Source organism: Bemisia tabaci, chromosome 7, assembly GCF_918797505.1.
Source record: "Bemisia tabaci chromosome 7, PGI_BMITA_v3".
NCBI classification, from domain to species: domain Eukaryota; kingdom Metazoa; phylum Arthropoda; class Insecta; order Hemiptera; family Aleyrodidae; genus Bemisia; species Bemisia tabaci.
The window spans coordinates 22645859-22664131 of NC_092799.1; the positions used below are offsets into that span (position 1 = coordinate 22645859).

The 18273-nt window shown below is 41.7% G+C and overlaps 2 protein-coding genes and 2 non-coding genes across 4 annotated transcripts in view; 1 reads left to right on the top strand and 3 right to left on the bottom strand.

Annotated features, from left to right (window-relative positions):
* The window catches only part of LOC109029642 (Transmembrane O-mannosyltransferase targeting cadherins 2), a 257184-nt gene that overhangs the window by 195678 nt on the left and 43233 nt on the right, over positions 1-18273 (bottom strand). The window contains exon 4 of the mRNA XM_072302864.1: positions 9800-9825. The gene's annotated coding sequence lies outside the window, so the exon portion shown is untranslated. The remainder of the gene's footprint in view (positions 1-9799; positions 9826-18273) is intronic.
* Positions 6575-6662, bottom strand: TRNAY-GUA (transfer RNA tyrosine (anticodon GUA)). Its single transcript is given in 2 exon segments — positions 6575-6610; positions 6626-6662. It is a non-coding gene; the product is annotated as a tRNA-Tyr (tRNA).
* On the bottom strand, positions 7192-7279 carry TRNAY-GUA (transfer RNA tyrosine (anticodon GUA)). The gene is given in 2 exon segments: positions 7192-7227; positions 7243-7279. It is a non-coding gene; the product is annotated as a tRNA-Tyr (tRNA).
* Positions 11693-17150, top strand: LOC109029644 (uncharacterized). Its single transcript, XM_019040194.2, has 3 exons — positions 11693-11799; positions 13657-14067; positions 15285-17150. Exons 1-3 carry the CDS (start codon positions 11758-11760, stop codon positions 16224-16226), a joined length of 1395 nt encoding a protein of 464 aa, XP_018895739.2. The 5' UTR covers positions 11693-11757; the 3' UTR covers positions 16227-17150.

An 18273-nucleotide genomic window follows, 5' to 3' on the forward strand; every position in this document is an offset into this window, starting at 1 on the left:
AGATTCAGTTTTATGTCTTTAAGTTGAGGGTTAAAAGTCTCCCTTGTCCAAAATTTGAAAATATAGTCTCAAACAACATTTAGTTTTTGAAATTAAGTCCATGAACTTAGGCATACCCGCAACAATAGGGAATAAACACATCTTACAGAGATCAGTTGGAAAAAAAAAAAAAAAAAAAAAAAAAAAAATCTTAACAAAACAAATCAAACCTTCATAGTGGAACTTATTTATTCATTATTCATTATCAGTGAACGGTCCTGCGCATAACGAGTTTTAGGATAAAGGATTGCATTGAGTTCTACGGCTAATAATAACTTCAAATGGGCATCATGAAGCGCAAAATTTAATTACCTATTTAGGCCCTTATTTTCTCTCCCTTCTCATATTTTAAGATCAAGTGTGCTTGACATTACAAACATCTTACATTTTTCAGGTGGATCACTTGAGAAGTATGGAAACACTATCTTTAGCTTGTTTTAAAATAAACTTTTGTGCCATAATTTTTTTATGCGGGAAGGTGATTCTGTAGATTAGTCAGAAATAGTGTATAATTTCACCCGATTATTCACCTTTTCATTCACCGAAGGTTCTTACCATCGAACTGAAGCTATGAGTTTTAACGTTTATGACGAATGGTGAAGCTGACTTTACATAAGTGCATATGCTATCAGCTAAAAATACACTTTTTAAAGATAAAATTAATTTCTTCCCCACTGAATTTAGAGGATTTTGTAACTTTAGAGGATCTTGGCAACGGTGGTATGAAGGTAGTAATTCATAATTTTAATTAAAAAAACAAGGGTAGGAGCCGCGCGTTCATTTTTAGTTTCCTTAATCTAGAAAATAATTATTTTAAAACGGTCTGCGTTTTTTCTTTGAAATGCGCGCACATTCCCTTCGCCAGCGGAATGCCTTGTGACCTTACCCCCGCTGACGATTGTAATTTGTGTTATCTTGCCAGTGAACCCGACTTTGCTGTCTTCCTTAAAGCTGCGGTTTTATGAAGATTCTTCATTTTTATTTGCTTTTTTTTCGCAAACCGAGTTCTTTGTCATTGCTGTACGCAGGCAGATAGGGTGAAGTCCTTACTTTTTGCCAAACGAATGAATACACATACCTGTATATAGACCGTGGTGTGGTAATAAGGGTTCAAAGAATTAAAACCAATGGCAATTGGTTTGAAAATGTTTCATTGAGACAATGTTGATCCAGTTTCTCTCTTTTCTCTATAAATCATTATGGATTGCCGCAACTGCTTCCCTTTTCACATGAATTGTTGGATTAGAAATGGGTTGTATCTCTTAAGTTGATGCAAGACCAAAATTCATCTCCAAATCACGCTTCATTCATGGCCTCTAAAATATCGACGTTTCCAGATGAAGGCCCTACTGGGGACCTCAGATTCCCCCTTTAAATTGCGTCATTGATTTCGGTCCTAGAATCGTCACCAAAATTTGAAAAAGAATGATTATCCCAAAAAATGTTGGGAGGCTTTTAGGCTCCTCTTGAGATCACTCTTGAAAAAAACTTCATAGAGGACAAAATTATTATTTGAACCCATAGTACGCTCTTGCAGTGTGGCGGGTGTAGCTGCCGACAATCAGTACATCGTTTGACTCCGGTGAAGCGTTTCTTAAACGATAGAATACGACATACAAAAAAAAATGATTATCTCAAAAAATTTTGGATGCCTACGGCTCCTCCTGGGAGCACTCATGACAAAAACTTCATAGAAGACAAAATGGAGATGTTGCATGTGTGAGGAATTTGCGATTTGACTGTTGATTCTTATGTAAAAGTTCGCGAGAAACACGATGGTGCCACTGGTTTTCTCTTTAATCAACTCTCAAGCTCAAAAAAAGTTCTCAAGTTGAGGCCAAAATGGAGGGGATATCCCACGCTATCCTGAGAGTCCACGTCTACATCAAGACAAACTCTCCATGCGAAGATAGGGATCAAATACATTAGCAGGGTTGCCGTGTTTTCAGTTTTAGAGTCCCCAAAATAAGGTCCAGTCCTGTCAATGTATTTGCTCCCTATCTTTGCATGGAGAATTTGTCTTGATGTAGACGTGGACTCTCAGGGTAGGGTAGGATATCCCCTCTATTTTGGCCTCAACTTGAGAGCTTTTTTTGAGCTTTGAAGTTGATTTCAGAGAAAAACATAGACGCCATCGTGTTTCTCGCGAATTTTTACATAAGAATCAACAATCAAATCGCAAATTCCTCACACACGCAACATCTCCATTATTATCTCAACCCAGTGCGCTCCTGCAGTATGGCGGTTCAACCCCCGACAACCAGTACATCGTTTGACTCCAGTGAAGCGGTTCTTAAACGATAGAATACCTTCACACACGAATAGACGCGGGGCTGAATTCACTGCTCCCGATTTGAGGAGCCATTCCATAGACGGCCCCACACGAGGCCACGAGGCATTAGCGTAATGAGCAATCGCGCAAATGGAATTTCGGCGGATTCCCGATCCGGGGTGCAATGGCGCAGAGCGAGGAGATTAAACGGCGCACCCGATTAGAAATGATGGATCTTGAAGGAGGAATCGGAATGCCGGGCGGGCGCAAACGCGAGATGCGAGCTGGATATGCACCCGACGCGGCGCCTGATTTATCGCGCGGGATTTGACAAGCCAATTAAACAGCCGCGGTCGGTTTCGCGGTGCTCTTTGTGCGAAAAATAAATGGAATCGCGGATAGACGATCTCGGAGGGTGGAGGCATAGTGGATTGGATAGGGGTGGGTTTCTTGGTTCTTCTCGGGTTTGTTTATGGGGAGGACGCCGGTTGGAAGTGAGGTGGAATGCACCGAAGCTAGATAGACATAAAGAGCGTTCGGACGAATTCAGATCCACTCTGAAATTGTGGCTCCTCTGATCTGCCATGATAGCGGAGAGAGCAGGAAAAGTCATTTTCGAAATCGAGTTTCCATTCAAAATTGATCTAAACTATTTTTGATGAAATCACTGAAATAACTAAAACAGCGAAATTCATCTTGGTTGTATCAAAACAAGACACATGGGAAAGCTGTAAGTGCGTAAAAAATGACGTAGTTTTAAGCAAGACAGCAGCAAGTAACAATATTTCTCCAGAGAGCCAATGAAAACAGTGCTTTCAAGTAAAGTGCCGCCCTCCTCTGCGGATTTCTATCCTGAAAATGGGTTTGTTGTGTGTCCAGAACGCAACCACGAAAGCATGCAGTAGATAGCACTTACGGCTGTCTTGCCGAACAATAACCTAGCGTGAAGATGAAAAATGTCCGTTCTATGTGACTGAAATGAGATCATTCGATTTTTAACCGTCCGAACAATTTCTAGGAGTCCTCTGGACGATTAGTGCCAATTTGACAAAGAACGGAGGCTTCTTTCCATCAAATTTTTCGGTCAGAAGCTTCTGAAGCCGTTTTCTCCAAACTTCATTTTGGCACTTACCGCTCTTTTCGCTTTCAGATCAGAACATCTCTTCCTCGCTGCGGTGTCTCCGAGTTCTCGGTCGACGTGGCAACCCGCGCGCCACCTGGCGGCGCGCGTGCGAACGAGAGCACGCGCCCCGCCGAGTCAGCTGAGAAGGAGTACGAGTCACGGGAAGGAAATCAACGAATAAATGAATATAAATGAATGCGCAAATAAATTGAGTCTCAATAACGGAAAAGCGGGGAGCTCCGCTTTTCTTTTGTACGACGCGTTGCGGAGCGGAGCGGCGGCTCTTGACAGCAACTCCCGCGAGCCTCCGCCGCTGTCGCGCCACGCGCCTTTGCCGACGTCACGTCGGAATCCGCTCCGAAAAATCCTCCTCCTTCCCGCTTACATGGTTTCAGGGTTTCCATCGGTAAATTTCAGGGTATTAATACTTACGAACTGTTCAATTTTCATCAGATTTCAGAGTACGATATCGCTCCCTCAAAAAATAATCCTCCTCCTTCCCGCTTACATAGATTCAGGGTTTCCATCGGTAAATTTCAGGGCATTAATACTTACGAACTGTTCAATTTTCATCAGATTTCAGAGTACGATTTTGCTCCCTCAAAAAATAATCCTCCTCCTTCCCGCTTAAATAGTTTCAGGGTTTCCATCGTTTTTCAGGGTATCAATACTTCCTAACTGTTTGATTTTCATACTGTCATCAGGTTTCAGGGTACAGTTTCGCTTCGTCAAGAAAAATCCTCCTCCTTCCCGCTTACATAGTTTCAGGGTTTCCATCCTTAAATTTCAGGGTATTAATACTTACGAACTGTTCAATTTTCATTAGATTTTAGAGTGCAATTTCGCTCCCTCAAAAAATAATCCTCCTCCTTCCCGCTTACATAGATTCAGGGTTTCCATCGGTAAATTTCAGGGCATTAATACTTACGAACTGTTCAATTTTCATCAGATTTCAGAGTACGATTTCGCTCCCTCAAAAAATAATCCTCCTCCTTCCCGCTTAAATAGTTTCAGGGTTTCCATCGTTTTTCAGGGTATCAATACTTCCTAACTGTTTAATTTTCATACTATCATCAGGTTTCAGGGTACAGTTTCGCTTCGTCAAGAAAAATCCTCCTCCTTGCCGCATGCATAGTTTCAGGGTTTCCATCGTTAAATTGCAGGGTACTATCACTTCCTACTGTTTAATTTTCATATCATCATTAGATTTCAGGGTACGATTTCACTCCGGCAAGAAAAGTCCACCTCTTTCCCGCTTACATAGTTTCAGGCTCTCCATCGTTAAATTTCCTAGTATCAATACTTCCTACTGTTTAATTTTCATATTATCATTAGATTTCAGGGCATGATTTCGCTCCGTCAAGAGAAATCCTCCTCCTTCCGGTCCACATATTTTCAGAATTTCCATCGTTAAATTTCAAGATATCAATACTTCCTGCAGTTTAATTTTCATAATATCATTAGATTTCCGCAGGATGATTGTTCAAATTGGTAGACAAAACTATAGACAAAGATGACAAAAAGGATATAGAGGGATTCCATTGGTGGAAGCGGGTGAGTGCGACTTGCGATGCACAAATGAGCAGGTATAGATAGGTCCTAGAATAACTAACAGCAACCCACGAGAAACCCTTTAGAATTTTTTCCCCCCTTTTTTCTCTAAGAAAAAAATACTTAAATTCACCAATTCACTGATGACATATGAAAAAGAAATTGATGTCCTAATTATTTCAGGAATCATAAGTTATTTTTTGCCGGTCCTACTACTTATGATTAACCGGGTTAAACATGAAATGAAGCGAGCATAAGGATATCTTCCTCAAGATACCTGCATGCTGTACGCATAAATCAATGGCACATATGCCGTTTCTGTAGAAAGCTGAGAGAGCTACTTGCTAGGTTAGTGTCGGCATACCGTTTGAAAATCCCAACAAACACACTAAAAAGAACCTCGTTTCCGACAAAACGTGGCAGCAGCATCGAATTCCTCGTCTGAATTCTCTTGTCCCGCGTCCCTTTGAAATAAAAGACGGGAAGATGCGCGCGATAATAATAGATGGGATCCGTCGGTAAAAAATGATAGCACTATTAAAATTCATCTCGGAGCCCCCCTCGTCCCCCTTCAACCCCCGCGTTTCTCCCGTGCTCGTGCAATGCGCAACGCCCATTGTATTGAATTACTCGCGATTGGAAAAATAATTGCGCCCCCGCCCCCCACCCCCCACGAGGAGAACTTTGGCGAGAGGGGAAAGTTGTTGGAGTGGAACCTCGTCAGGTAAAATCAAATATCCGATACATGAGCGAATCAACTGAATTAATAAAGGCTCCATTAATTACGTGACGCAACGCGTGGGGGCTGGGGTTGGGTAATGAAAGGGGTTATGAAGCGTGAAGCATAGCGTGGGGGTTCGGATTTCAAAAATCACCCTTTGACTAATTCCCGAGACTTACCGAACTTATACAGTGAGGTTTTTGCGCTGCGCTGAGTTGAGTGAACTAATTTCAGGCGGCATACCAGACCACGGGGTGGTATACAGGGTGTCTCTTGTCCCAGGGGTAAAAGGACCAGCAGTTTGATCGACCTGATCATTAAAATTGTGTATTTGTCGGCTAGACCAGTGGTGCACAGTGGGATCGAGTCAATATAGGAGAGGTCGGACAAAATTTGGAAACTTCAAACGCCTATAACTCCGTTTATACAAAACTTCGAGGCTCTAAAAGTGGTCTCATTGGTTTTCTCGTGAAATTTTCTTCTTTTTGCACCCCTTGAAATGTAAAATTTGACGAAATAAACATCAAAATTTGCTGTTATAGTCAAAAATTTCATGTCCGACCTCTCTGATTGACCCGATCCACTGTGTGGTGTGGCGCGCATTGCAGAATATAGATTGATCTGCCCCTAAAACCTATGGAAAAGGATCGATATACAGGGTGTTTGCAACGAAAACCTTTATAATCGATTCTTTGCCACAGACTCAGATGGGGAAATATCGATCTGTTCTCTGATTCGTCGGCCTCGTCAGTCGTCAAAATGTTTGTTCCCAAGTTGGGTGGAACTGCAAAGTCGGTCAATGAGGGAGAGACCAAGAATTGAAAGGCACCATGCCGTTTTCCTCGATGCTGATTGGTAAAAAAGTATATCCCTCGGGCCGGATTTGAACCAGCGACCTATGGATTACCGGTATTATCATCTACAGTCCACCGCTCTGCCAACTGAGCTACCAAGGGCTACTGTGAAGGCAAAATACGCTTCTCATAATTGTCGTGTCATTGTTGTTTGAATTAGCGTTGGACGCCATTGCTTACTGAAAATGAAAAAATCCACACTATTCATAATCTGAGAGCGTTTTTCAACGAAACTTGCCAAGTTCCTGAAAATTTCAAGGAAAAATATTCATAACTTTCTTCAAAAATGATTATTTTCTGAAAAGAAATTTGGCAACTCTCGAATGTTCATACGGTGTTTGTCCTTAGCACGGCAGCATAGGGCAGAATAGGGCTCACGTGGCTCGCGTCAAAAAACGAAAAAATCGTCTCTTGGGAGAGACGATTTTTTCGTTTTTTTTTCTCATTTAATTTTTATTTTATTTTCAAATAATTTTTTCTTCTTCTTTTTAAGGAAGAAGGGGGAGATCAATATTCAAATTTTCACCAGGTGGGTTTCAATTCCGTTTAAAAACAGCAATTTTCCATCCCATTTAAACGCATCGATTCTACTGCCTGATGACGAATATTCTTGACCTCTACAAAAAGTACGTCCCTCGGGCCGGATTTGAACCAGCGACCTATGGATCTCTGATCAAGCCAACTACAGTCCACCGCTCTGCCAACTGAGCTACCAAGGGCTCACGAATGCAGCTGAATAAATTCCTGATCATTACAGCGAGTGAGCGCAAAGCTTCAGAGTTTAGCGCGAGAAGAGAAAGTGGCGGCGCGGCCGGTCGGGGCGGTAGCACACAGCTGGCGTCGCGACGCCCGCCGCGTCGCGCGCCGAGTGTCGACAAGGCGCCACGTCGTCTGACCGCGCCGCGACGCACCGCACTGGCCATTAAAATTGCAGCGCCACGAGCCAGAGATGCCACATTTAAGCCTGCTAAAAGGTAGAATTGGACTTATTTCGAGTTAATTAGAGTACCTTTTTGGGGAGAGTATGTACAACTCGATTTAGGTAGCTCTTAGGGCCCAAAAGGGCGACAACGTGGAAAACGAAAATCACTAAAAAAAGTGCCACTGCTAGCCTATTCATTTACAAAATTAATTAGTAGGGACGACAGCGTATTGTAAACAAGCGTTTTTAAGGATTAAGACTTTGAGACTGAGAAAATATATGCGAAATCATAGTTTAATATGTGCTTTTATGATACCCTCGGAATTTAAATCAATAGCATTGGATAATTCGAGTTCATGGGTTGGCTACCTTTTTGGGCCCCAAGAGCTACATGACCTCATCAAGCCTTACCTTCAAATTTTCAAGTTTTCCGTACTTTCCCTACAAAGATATACTCTAGAGTAATAAGATAAGGTAGAATTTTCAGATATATGAACTACAACTGCATGAAATGAAACGTTGCAAAATCTTGATTCATAATTTTTAGTACCGCCCCTAAATTCCAAGCTTTGGCTCCATGGGAAAATTTAAAAGTTAGTGAACGATTATGGATCTGTGGATCTCATTGTTGATTTCTACAAACTTGAATAACCTTGCCCCAGCACGGTTGCCAGATTAGAAGCCCGATTAATTTCAAACACTCATATCACAATTGTTAGAACTAGTTCCGAATTCCTGAATTTTCGAGATTTTCTTGCACTTTTCTCGGAACTTTTGAAACCCCGAAATGTTCCGGATGTATTGCATTTTTGGAACTTTTGAAACCCCGAAATGTTCCGGATCTTTTGCATTTTTCAAACTTTTGAAACCCCGAAATGCTCCGGATCTATTGCATTTTCGGAACTTTTGAAAAAATCTGCATGGGATCCCGGAACTCTTGACGGATAAAGAATGGGAGCACTGCTATATACCCGACGACAATTTCAGGGGTGCAATTTTCAAATTATTTTTCAGGAATGATTCGATGTATCTTGATCGCACCGTGCCGAAAGCACTCTCAAGAGAGAGAGAACAGCGCGAATAGCGCGAGCCGCCGGAAGGTGGACGCCCGAGCAAACTGAATTCCCCTCGCGAACTTTTACAAAGTAAACGACGCTACTAAATTACTAAGAGGTAAACCATCACTTACGAAAGTTCGAATCCGTGCGCTCCTACTTACGAGCCTCAAATATTTACTCCCCCCACTCCGCGCCGCCTCCGATCCGCAAAAACCGCAGATCCTCTCATGGACTCGATTGGACTTGCGCGGTTTTCGATCGCGAGGGGGCAAAAATGCACGTCCCTTTGTTAACATCAAAGGCCGGCTGAACCCGAAACTCATACGCGGTAAATGGCATTCCTCGGATGGAATAAGTTCTCAAGACCTTGCTTTCAAAGCTCTCAAAGCTGCGATGAACAAAAGGAAACAGTGCTTGCGTCCCGGGCTTTCGTCCTCTTTTTCCGGCCCGCTCCCTCTGCCTATCGTCATTCAATTTCCCGGGCTTCGTTTCCGATTCGGGGAAACCTTGGGAAAAAAGTTTTATCTCCTCGTCCCGGTGGTGGATTCTCAATATGCTCCACGATATTTGGACTTGTTTCTATCAAACGGAACCATGTGTATTGAGACATGAGCCCTGCGACCCGAAAGAATGTATGCATAACACGGCTCACGCCATAATGCACATAGTTCCGTTTGGCAGAAATACGTCCATCTCTCGGTGCGTCTCGAGACGCGAGGACGTTCCATGCACTTGAATCGTCGTTTCTCGGTAGAAGGAACATAACTCCATTCCAAGGTTGCCAAATGGACCCAAACAATTTAATTCCTCGCAAAATTATATCCAAGCACTTTTCGTTTAAATTGTTCGTAATTTTGGCATGGAATGAGAAGAAAAACCGGTGAAAATTTTAGGTAGAAATATCCAAGATTCTCCGTGTAAAAATGCGGGGGTGTCAAAAAAGGGTGTCACTACCACGGTGGATGACGTCAAAAACCCGACTTTTGAAAGGGCGATATCTCGGTTAATATTGAACATTGAAAGTTGCTGTTAAGGCGGATCTAATTATTTTTAGCTAAGTGCAAAATTCGTGATATAACTCCGGAGCCGATCAAATTGAATTGAACAGAGTTGTAGGCTAACTTAATTTCTCGTTCCCGTTTTAAGTTATTCAAAGAGGAGCGCGAGGACAGGGGCATATTCTGGCTTTTTCAACTTAAAACACTACAAATAACGTGAGCCTATATTTGTTTCATGCAAAATGCAAAAAATTTACATACCAAGAGGCCGCTACCAGCACTGGTTCCTGAAAAAATAAAAATAAAGCAGGTATGACAATTTGAATAATATAATAATAAATTATTTTGTATTATTTTGTCAAAAATAAAAAAAAAAACATTTCTGGGCCCTTCTAGCTACACCTTTTTGCCAAATATAGTTAAGATTTCAATCATTTTTTTCCTTATGGATCATTCTAATTCAGTCAGACGGCAGAGATACAAGTAATAATTCAATTCAAATACATTTTATAAGATTAAAGAAGAAAAATCCCAAAAAATCAATACATAAATGGGTAAGGTCGGTGTAGGCGTATTTTTCCTTTGCAGCGTTGCAAATCGCCAGTTGTTTCCAAAAGGAAAGTCACATAAGGTTATTCTTATTTTCTGTGAATTTTACCAGTAATTCAAATGAATTTCACAAAACGTGTCAAAGAAATACTTTACTTAGCTCCCTGTCAACACAAAGCACAATTAAATCGAAGATTTTGAAACATCGCAGTGGAGGTAAACGCAATTCCGAGCTCAGCCATCGATATACTTAATTTTTAAATTTTCAGTTAATGGACTACATTTTGCAATAAGGAACATTCTATTCCTCGCTCATTATAGAAACGACAAGTAAACACGATTAGTTCCCATATGCAAATATATCTGCTTCTGTGCGGATGAACAATAAATAGTTTCTTTATTGTATAATATTTGGTGTATAAATTTTCACTTCGAGACAGGCAGTAATATTTGGAATGAATATTGCAATTTGGAACTCTAAATTCTGGCTCTTCTGAAAAAACACTTAAGTGCATAGGGAAACTAATGGCAAAAACGTTGTTTTTAAGCCAGGCTAGAATTTATAATTCCGAAATGCCAAGTGTAGTCCATTTATACAATGTTTATCGCATTCTGTTCCATGTATGTGTAATAGGAGCTTTAACCTATCGGAGCTTTTCTAGCTCCATTTGTAAATCTGCAAATTACTGATCAGCCTGTTTTAATTTACTTATTTTTTTTTTTTTTTTTTTTTTTTTTTTTTTTTTTTTTTTTTTTTTTTTTTTTTTTTTTTTTAAATTGAGATATATGGACAATATTTCAGTTTTTTCAATTCGTGTACGGTTTCAAGAATCCGACTAATGAGACTCAGCCTACTCTGCCGTACTAAGGAAAAACGCCGTATGAAACTTCGTCAGTTGCCAAATTTACTTCGATTAAATACGAATTTTCAGGAAAGCTTGAGAATATTTTCCATTCAATTTTCCAGAGAATTTTCTCTGTAATTAGATCTGAATTATCCGAAAATTTCAGGAGCAGATAACTCTCCTAAAAATAATGTTTTATTCGCGGAAATTTGGCAACTCTCGAATGTTCATACGGCGTTTTTCCTTAGTACAGCAGTCCTGCGATACTCAACTGTGGCTCTGTTTCATGCGAGTAAGAACAAAAGTTCTCTGCCCGAAGCTCAGGTTGGAAACTTATGTGAATCTCAAGACAGAGCTGAATCCGGCGACTAGCGCAAGTTCACCGTTCAAAGTATGAACAACGCCCCGCGATTTCGCTAGAACTGGTGTGATCCACCTGAGCGCTCCGCACCGAAAGCTCAATTTATCACGGGTATCGAAGCTTGAACTTATTCCCACCGATAGCTTTGCAATGCCGCATGCCGGCCTGCCAGACTCGCAACTTTCAAGTGTTCCATTTCTCGATTAAACGAGGAAAACAGACTTGCGCCTCTCAGAAACCGCCAACCGAATAGAATGCCGACAGGATGCTTTCCGAAGCGCTGTAATCCCTCTAATCGGTCTAAGACAGGTGTCAATGCACCAAGAAAGGACCCGTTTAGTGGTCGTCTCGGCAAAGCTCACGTGAATGAATGATAAAGTTCTTCGAATTAAAAACTATGGGAAAAGTGGAAATTTGCACAATTTTTTTGGAAAAGTATATAACGGAACGAAGCGACTTGTCACATGCCAAAGCTGGTTTCCTCTCGACGGTGTCTGCACTCCCAGGTAAGCCCTAGCGAAAATATTACCTTGCGGTGAGCTAACCATCACCTTGCGGCAAGGTGTCGGCCTTGCCACCCTCTTCGAGCCCTATCCGAGCCCTCGCCGGGTCAATTCGTGGAACTTAACGACTGGGAATAATTATGCATGGCAACGTTGGAGACGAAAATCAAGCCCAACACGGGGTATTTCCCGATGCTGTGTCGCCTTTTTCGCGCCCTGCGTCTGGATTTGGGTCTACAGTGTTGTCATATGGTTTTATTCCCGGTCGTCGAGTTCCTTGAACTGGCTCGGCGAGGGCTCGGATAGGGCTCGGAGAGGATGGCAAGGCCGATACCTTGCCGCAAGGTGATGGTTAGCTCACCGCAAGGTAATATTTACTCTAGGGAGTGAAGTAATAAACCGTTTGTACGTTATGAAAGGATCGTTACCGGTTCATGATATCGCCTAAACATTAGAGAGTAGAATTTGAACGTATATATTTTAGTTGGGCTGAGGGCATGTTTTGGTCAATTATTTCGAAAAAATTTATAAATACTCTAATAGTTGTGATAATTTATATGCAGTCATAAAATATATGAATTATGCCAATGAGGAAACGACTCTTAGCAAACATTTAATGTAAAAGTAGGCCAATTAATTTTAATGCACCACAAAGCAGGGTAGTATTTAGTTAGACCTCAGAGAAAATACAAGTGTCCCCAGTAAAGTTACACGCGTAATACGTTCAGCATATGGATAACTTCCAAAATCGGCTCATAAAGGGAGTAATTTTGCAATTTGGAATTATTGTAATATCTAGCTCGGTTTAGAAACAACGCACATATACTATTATATTCCTTATGCACTTAAGTGTTTTTACAGATGAGCCATAAAATGTACTTTCTAGTTGCAAAATGTTGTCCAATAAAGGAATTAACGTTTGATAGTTTGTACAATAACCAGCAAATTTAACTTTAGGGGGAAAAACTCAGGAACAGATACTGAACATTAGAACATATTGAACACTACAAGTCGATCACGAAGTCTCACCTCTATAAACCCTGATAAAGTGGCACTCTGGTCTATAGGGAAAGATCTTGTTAGATAGACCGAATCCATTGCTGCCATAGAGCTGTATGGTTGGACAGCTGAATTTGCTGATTGACCATACTTGTCGATGAAACGGGCAGAGGTTCGGTTTTTTTTGCCTGAAAACTTCGGTTACCCAAACCGAAAAAGTTCAAAGTTTAATATGTAACGAAGTTCAGTGTCTGTTACTAAACTTTTTTCTCTGTGTACCTTGTCCAATGCTGCCGTGCTAAGGAAGAACGGCGTATAAACCGTCAAATGTTGCCAAATTTCTCGCAATTAAATTGTAGAGAAAATTCATGAACTACCTTGACATTTTTACATGCTGCAGATCAAATTGCGAGTAAAATTCTGAGATTATCGAAGAAAAAAAGTCACAATTTTTCGGGCAAAAGAACGTAACTCCATTCCAAGGTTGCATAATCAACAAAAAAATGTACCCAAAAAAATGTACCCAAGAATGTACCCGTTAAATTTTTGTCCAAAATTTTCCTAATTTTGCACGAAATCAGAATGAAAATTCGTCAAATTTTTCAGACATTTAGTCAAGTTTTTAAGTGAATTTTATTCTCCTGGTAACAACGCAATTTTTGAGAGGGAATTTGGCAACAACGTGTGATTGTGTTCTTTCAGACATGCATTTCTTCTTTCGGAGGGGGGACGATGAACTGTTTCTGAATGCTTGCTTTTTATTCAAGAAAATTTGGTGACGTCGGAAGGTTCATACGTTGTTTTTCTTCAGCACGGCAGAGTGTTCCATCATCACTCTTTGAAATTTACGATTTTCTTTAGGTAATCGAAAAAATGGCGCGATGGATAGAGCTGCTTGCCGTGAGTTTGTTGTTGGCGGTGTCCGTGCGCGGTACCTGCGATTGCCCCGCCGGCGATTGCACATGCATCGCGGAGGACCCCCTCGGCTATGACGCCAGGTTCGAGATCTGTCACCTCTTCACCCGTCAGGCCCCGCACAGGGTCGCTATAAGCAGCACCGGAAGAAAGTTCGTGTGCTTCCCGTGTTCGTTCGACGCTCAGAACACCAACGACGGATGCAACGGGAAAATCCAAGTCGCTGAGGTAACCCCTAACGGAGAACTGCCCTACCCCAACTACTGCATCAACAACCCGCCGAGGGGTGTCATCAATCGCGCCTGTTGTCCGGCGGCGGCCTTCCCTTACGCGGATTTCTTTATCAGTGTCGAATCGGTAAGGTCAAGAGAACATAAGATTTCCTAAAAACTGAGCAGCGGGCCGATTATTGAAATTTATAGACAAAGCTATAGACACAGAAGACAAAAAGTTATGGAGGAATTCTATTGGTGGAAGCGGGTGGTTGCAATGGACAAAGGAGGTGGGGTAATAGACTAACTAATGACAACCCACGAGAGAACCTATACTTAGTCCATCATTTTCTCCCTAAGTCTATAGGAACTTCCCGCAATTTAACCAATAGCATCGCTGCAAACTCCCTATGACTTCTTAGTCGATCGGCTTGTCCATCAATTTCAGTAATCAGCCCACTGGAAGCTGATTGTTGAAATTGATAGACAAAGCTATGGACAAAGAAGACATAGGGAGTATGGAGCGATCCAATTGGTTGAAATAAATGGTTCCTATAGACTAAGGGAGAAAATTATGGACTATCGATAGGGTCTCTCTTGGGTTGCAATTAGTTGGTCTATTACCTATCCTCTTTGTCCATTGCAACCTACGCCTCTACGCCTTGTCTTGTTTGCGTGTCGCTATGTCTATAAATTCCAACAACCAGCCCGCTCTGTGACAAGACATAAATGTTTGACAAATAAAACTGCGTGTAACGAGGCCAAAAAAGAATACATTTACCAAGAGGTTTTGGCTGAAAACACCATGGCCTTCTTCAGTTGGATAAAAATATATATGAAAACTTAAACTTTAAAAAAAAAAAAAAATAGTACCGGATTGTATATACCTTTCCAAACGAGACGATGTTTTGAACATATTTTGATAACAAGGTCAACACACATAGGTATTATTCTATGCACGAATAATATTATTATATGGGTCGCATTTGGCAAAAAGGAACCAGCGTGATTGCAGTGTTTTCAAAATCGTGCAACTCCTTATTTTCTTCAAAAATACTTGATATATGTGCAGCATTCAAATTTACGCAATTATTTTTCTTCAAAATTAACAATTTTTGGTTGGGGGGATAAAAACTATTTTCTACTCACAATTAGGGAAATCATCAAGATAATTATGGAGAAGCAACATTTTAACAGCACTGTAATTACGCTGCTTCTTTTTTTGCCAAATGCGATCCATATTAAAGTCACGTTCTTTCGCGAGGGAAACAACGAAATGTCCAGCTTTGAAATGTATCTACGTTCTTTTGTTTGGGGAAAACCGAAATAAATAACGATAATAACCCGTTTCTCGTTCTCTAGCTGAAGATTCTCAACGATTACTTATGGTGCATGGACTCCGGCCGCCCCTTGGACTGCACGACCCAGGTCCTCCTCGAAGCCACCGGCGGGACCAAAGTCGTCGTCATCAACACCTGCAGCAACAGCGTCGTCCGGATCTACGAGCTCCCGCTAACGGTGGCCCTGCCCACCTCGCTTTGCAAGGACATCGCCATCGACACCTGCAACAAGAAAGCCTACATCGCCGACGCGGGTTGCCCGGCGCTCATCGTCTTGGACATCGTCGACGGCACCTCTTATCGGCTCCTCGCTGGTGACCCATCGGTCTCGCCCGTGTGCGGAAACATAGCGTACGTATGGGGTCAAGCCCAGTACTGGCTGACCAAGTGCGGGGATTGCACCACCGTGGGCTTCATCCCTTACGGGATCTACGCCCTCGCCCTGTCTCCCGACTGCGGACGACTGTACTTCATCGACATGGGCGACCGGAAGCTGTATTCCGTGTGCACGTCCTCTCTTCAGACTCCGGGAGCGGCCAACTCGGACATCTTGCCGACGCTGATCAACCACGGTGAGGTCGGGAAGACCCTCGGTCTGGCAGCCGACTGTCAGACAGGGGTCGTTTGGTTCGGGAACGCGGAGGCGAACGCCGTCGGGTACTTCAACCCCTGCTGCCCGTTCTCCAAGACGAACATCCTCATCCGCGACAAGAGGGTCGCGTGGTCGGAGGGTGTGTGTATCCCGGGTGACGGGTATTGTTACATCATTGACTCCCATTTCAACGGGATCCCTTCAATCTACCCCGGGACAGGTCCGCTGTTCTCCGAGAGGAGGAAGTGCCCCTTCGTGCTCTGGAGGTTCAAGTTGCCCTGCGCCGCGGACCTGTGCCCGAACCCTTGCGCCCCTGCGACCTTGGGATACTACCCTCCTGGTGGCTGTACTGCTTGCAGTGTTTGCTCCTAATAAGCATCGCGGAAATTTTCGGAAGTTTCTAATCATCGTATAAATGAACACAAGGGATTAAAATTGCAAGAGACTATAATTTTGGACAATATTAATGTAATGGAGAATTTGCAGGGGTCAGACATATGCTGAATTTTACATTTAATGGGAACTACTAAGTGGGCTGAGAACAAGAATACTATCTCTCTAAATCGGTTAACTAGAGGAATGTTTAGGACAAAATATCTAATGCGTTCGTTGAAATGGGAAACACCGCTTATTACGTCAAAAGAGGTACATTTCCTCATTTTTAAATATATTGGTCAACTTTTTACATCTACAAAATACTGTGAACTTAATTCAAAAATCAATAACAATTTCTCTTGCAAATGCTCTATTACATTGTTGAAAGAAAAATTATCGAGCCGTATCCACCTGAAGCAACTAATTGACATAAATTGACTGTGACAAGTTCAGGAGGGGTCCTCGGAATTTTCACAAAGTTGAAGGTGTGGGTTGTAACTGCATTAAATAGATTCGTGTAATGTTCTTTTTAAAATCTTTCAATTTGCTTTCTGTACACTATCAAGGCCACTAAAAATGTGCCTAAAATTACAACATAGTAAATTGTTCGAATCAGAGCAACATATGAATTTAGTGAAAAGCGTTAAAATTAAATGTCCTCGGATCCGTCTTTCAGTTCTAAGACATTAAAATTCTGCCTGTAGACCTCAAATCAAGTTAAATTACAGCCAACCAAAGTTTCTTTTTAAAATGACAGTCGATTGGGTTTTACCAAAGTTGAAAAAAAATGTTTTAAAAACAGTTTCGATCTCACATGCTTCAGATGTTCGTTAATAATTGTTCACCCAACCAGACATGATACAGCAGTGAAGATGAAATGATAAATTAATAATAAATAAATAAAGATTACCATAACAGTTATTTCAAGTGTCAAAATTATTTCTGTCACGAAACCCATGTAGACTAATTTTTCCTAGAATTCGGTTTTGATAGGTCATCACGTTGCTCATCACACAGCATAGATGAGGTCGAATTTCGAAGTATACTTTAAGTTCTAAAAAAGGAAAACAAATTATTCGTGAAGTAGGGGTTGTAACGGAATTCGAAGAATTACTCGTAATTATCAACAATTTTCCACGAAAATAATCAAGGTATCGCTTTCTATATAGAAAATATATCATTACTATGTGAGAGTGTTGAGTACATGTATCTTCTGTTTGTTAATTGCTCTGAAGATGAGAGAACTCCCGAAACGCGTTAGCATGTGTGCATGGCCGGATTTACCTACTTGCCGCCCATGGGCCGCCTGTATTTTGCCGCCCTCTTCTCATTCATTTTGAAACATCAATCAAAACCATCAAGTGAACGTGCCGGAGGGAGAAGGGTGCATAGGACGTGTTCACTCGTGTTGGACGCATTTTTTGCGTAAGCCCTGTCAACACTACTAGCAAAAGTTCACGGAACTTCGCGCGAAAGTTCAGTTCCGTAAACCTATCTCTATGTGGACAAAGCCTTTCATTTATAAGAAATGAACTAAAAAATTAAGAAAGAATAAACGTAAGTTGGGTTAACTAATTTTAACTTCCGCCGCCGTGCCGCGCTGATCACACTGTGTTTGGCGCAATGCGTGAAGTATTCATGTAGTCTTGTAGGCACTGTGCGTTTCATGCCGCGCCGACCGCTGTTGACCGTACTGTGTTTGACGCAATGCGTGAAGTATTCGTGCAGTTTCGTAGGCGCTAATATGTGTTACATGCCGACCGCCGCGCCGAGGGCTTCTCCTTTTCATCTCAAGTCCTCGTCATCATTCCTCTCTGCGCCGCGCCGCTCCAGGCCATATTACGTGTTTGGTTTCTCTCTTAACTCAACTAATTACAGGTGCGCAGTCTTTTGTATCACCGTAATACGGCAAAATTAGAAATTAATGAATTCTCAGGAAATGAGAGGTTTTGTCACCTTTTCTTGTTTGTAATTTTATTCTGAATCCGATTTTTTAATACCTGCATTTGAAAAAAATTGCAAAATTTGCCGCTTTCTAATTTTG

Coding starts and splice junctions, on each gene's coding strand:
- LOC109029644 (XM_019040194.2), top strand. CDS start 11,758: ATGCCAAAGCTGGTTTCCTCTCGACGGTGTCTGCACTCCCAG. Junction 11,800..13,656: donor GACGGTGTCTGCACTCCCAG/GTAAGCCCTAGC, acceptor GATTTTCTTTAG/GTAATCGAAAAAATGGCGCG. Junction 14,068..15,284: donor TCTTTATCAGTGTCGAATCG/GTAAGGTCAAGA, acceptor CTCGTTCTCTAG/CTGAAGATTCTCAACGATTA.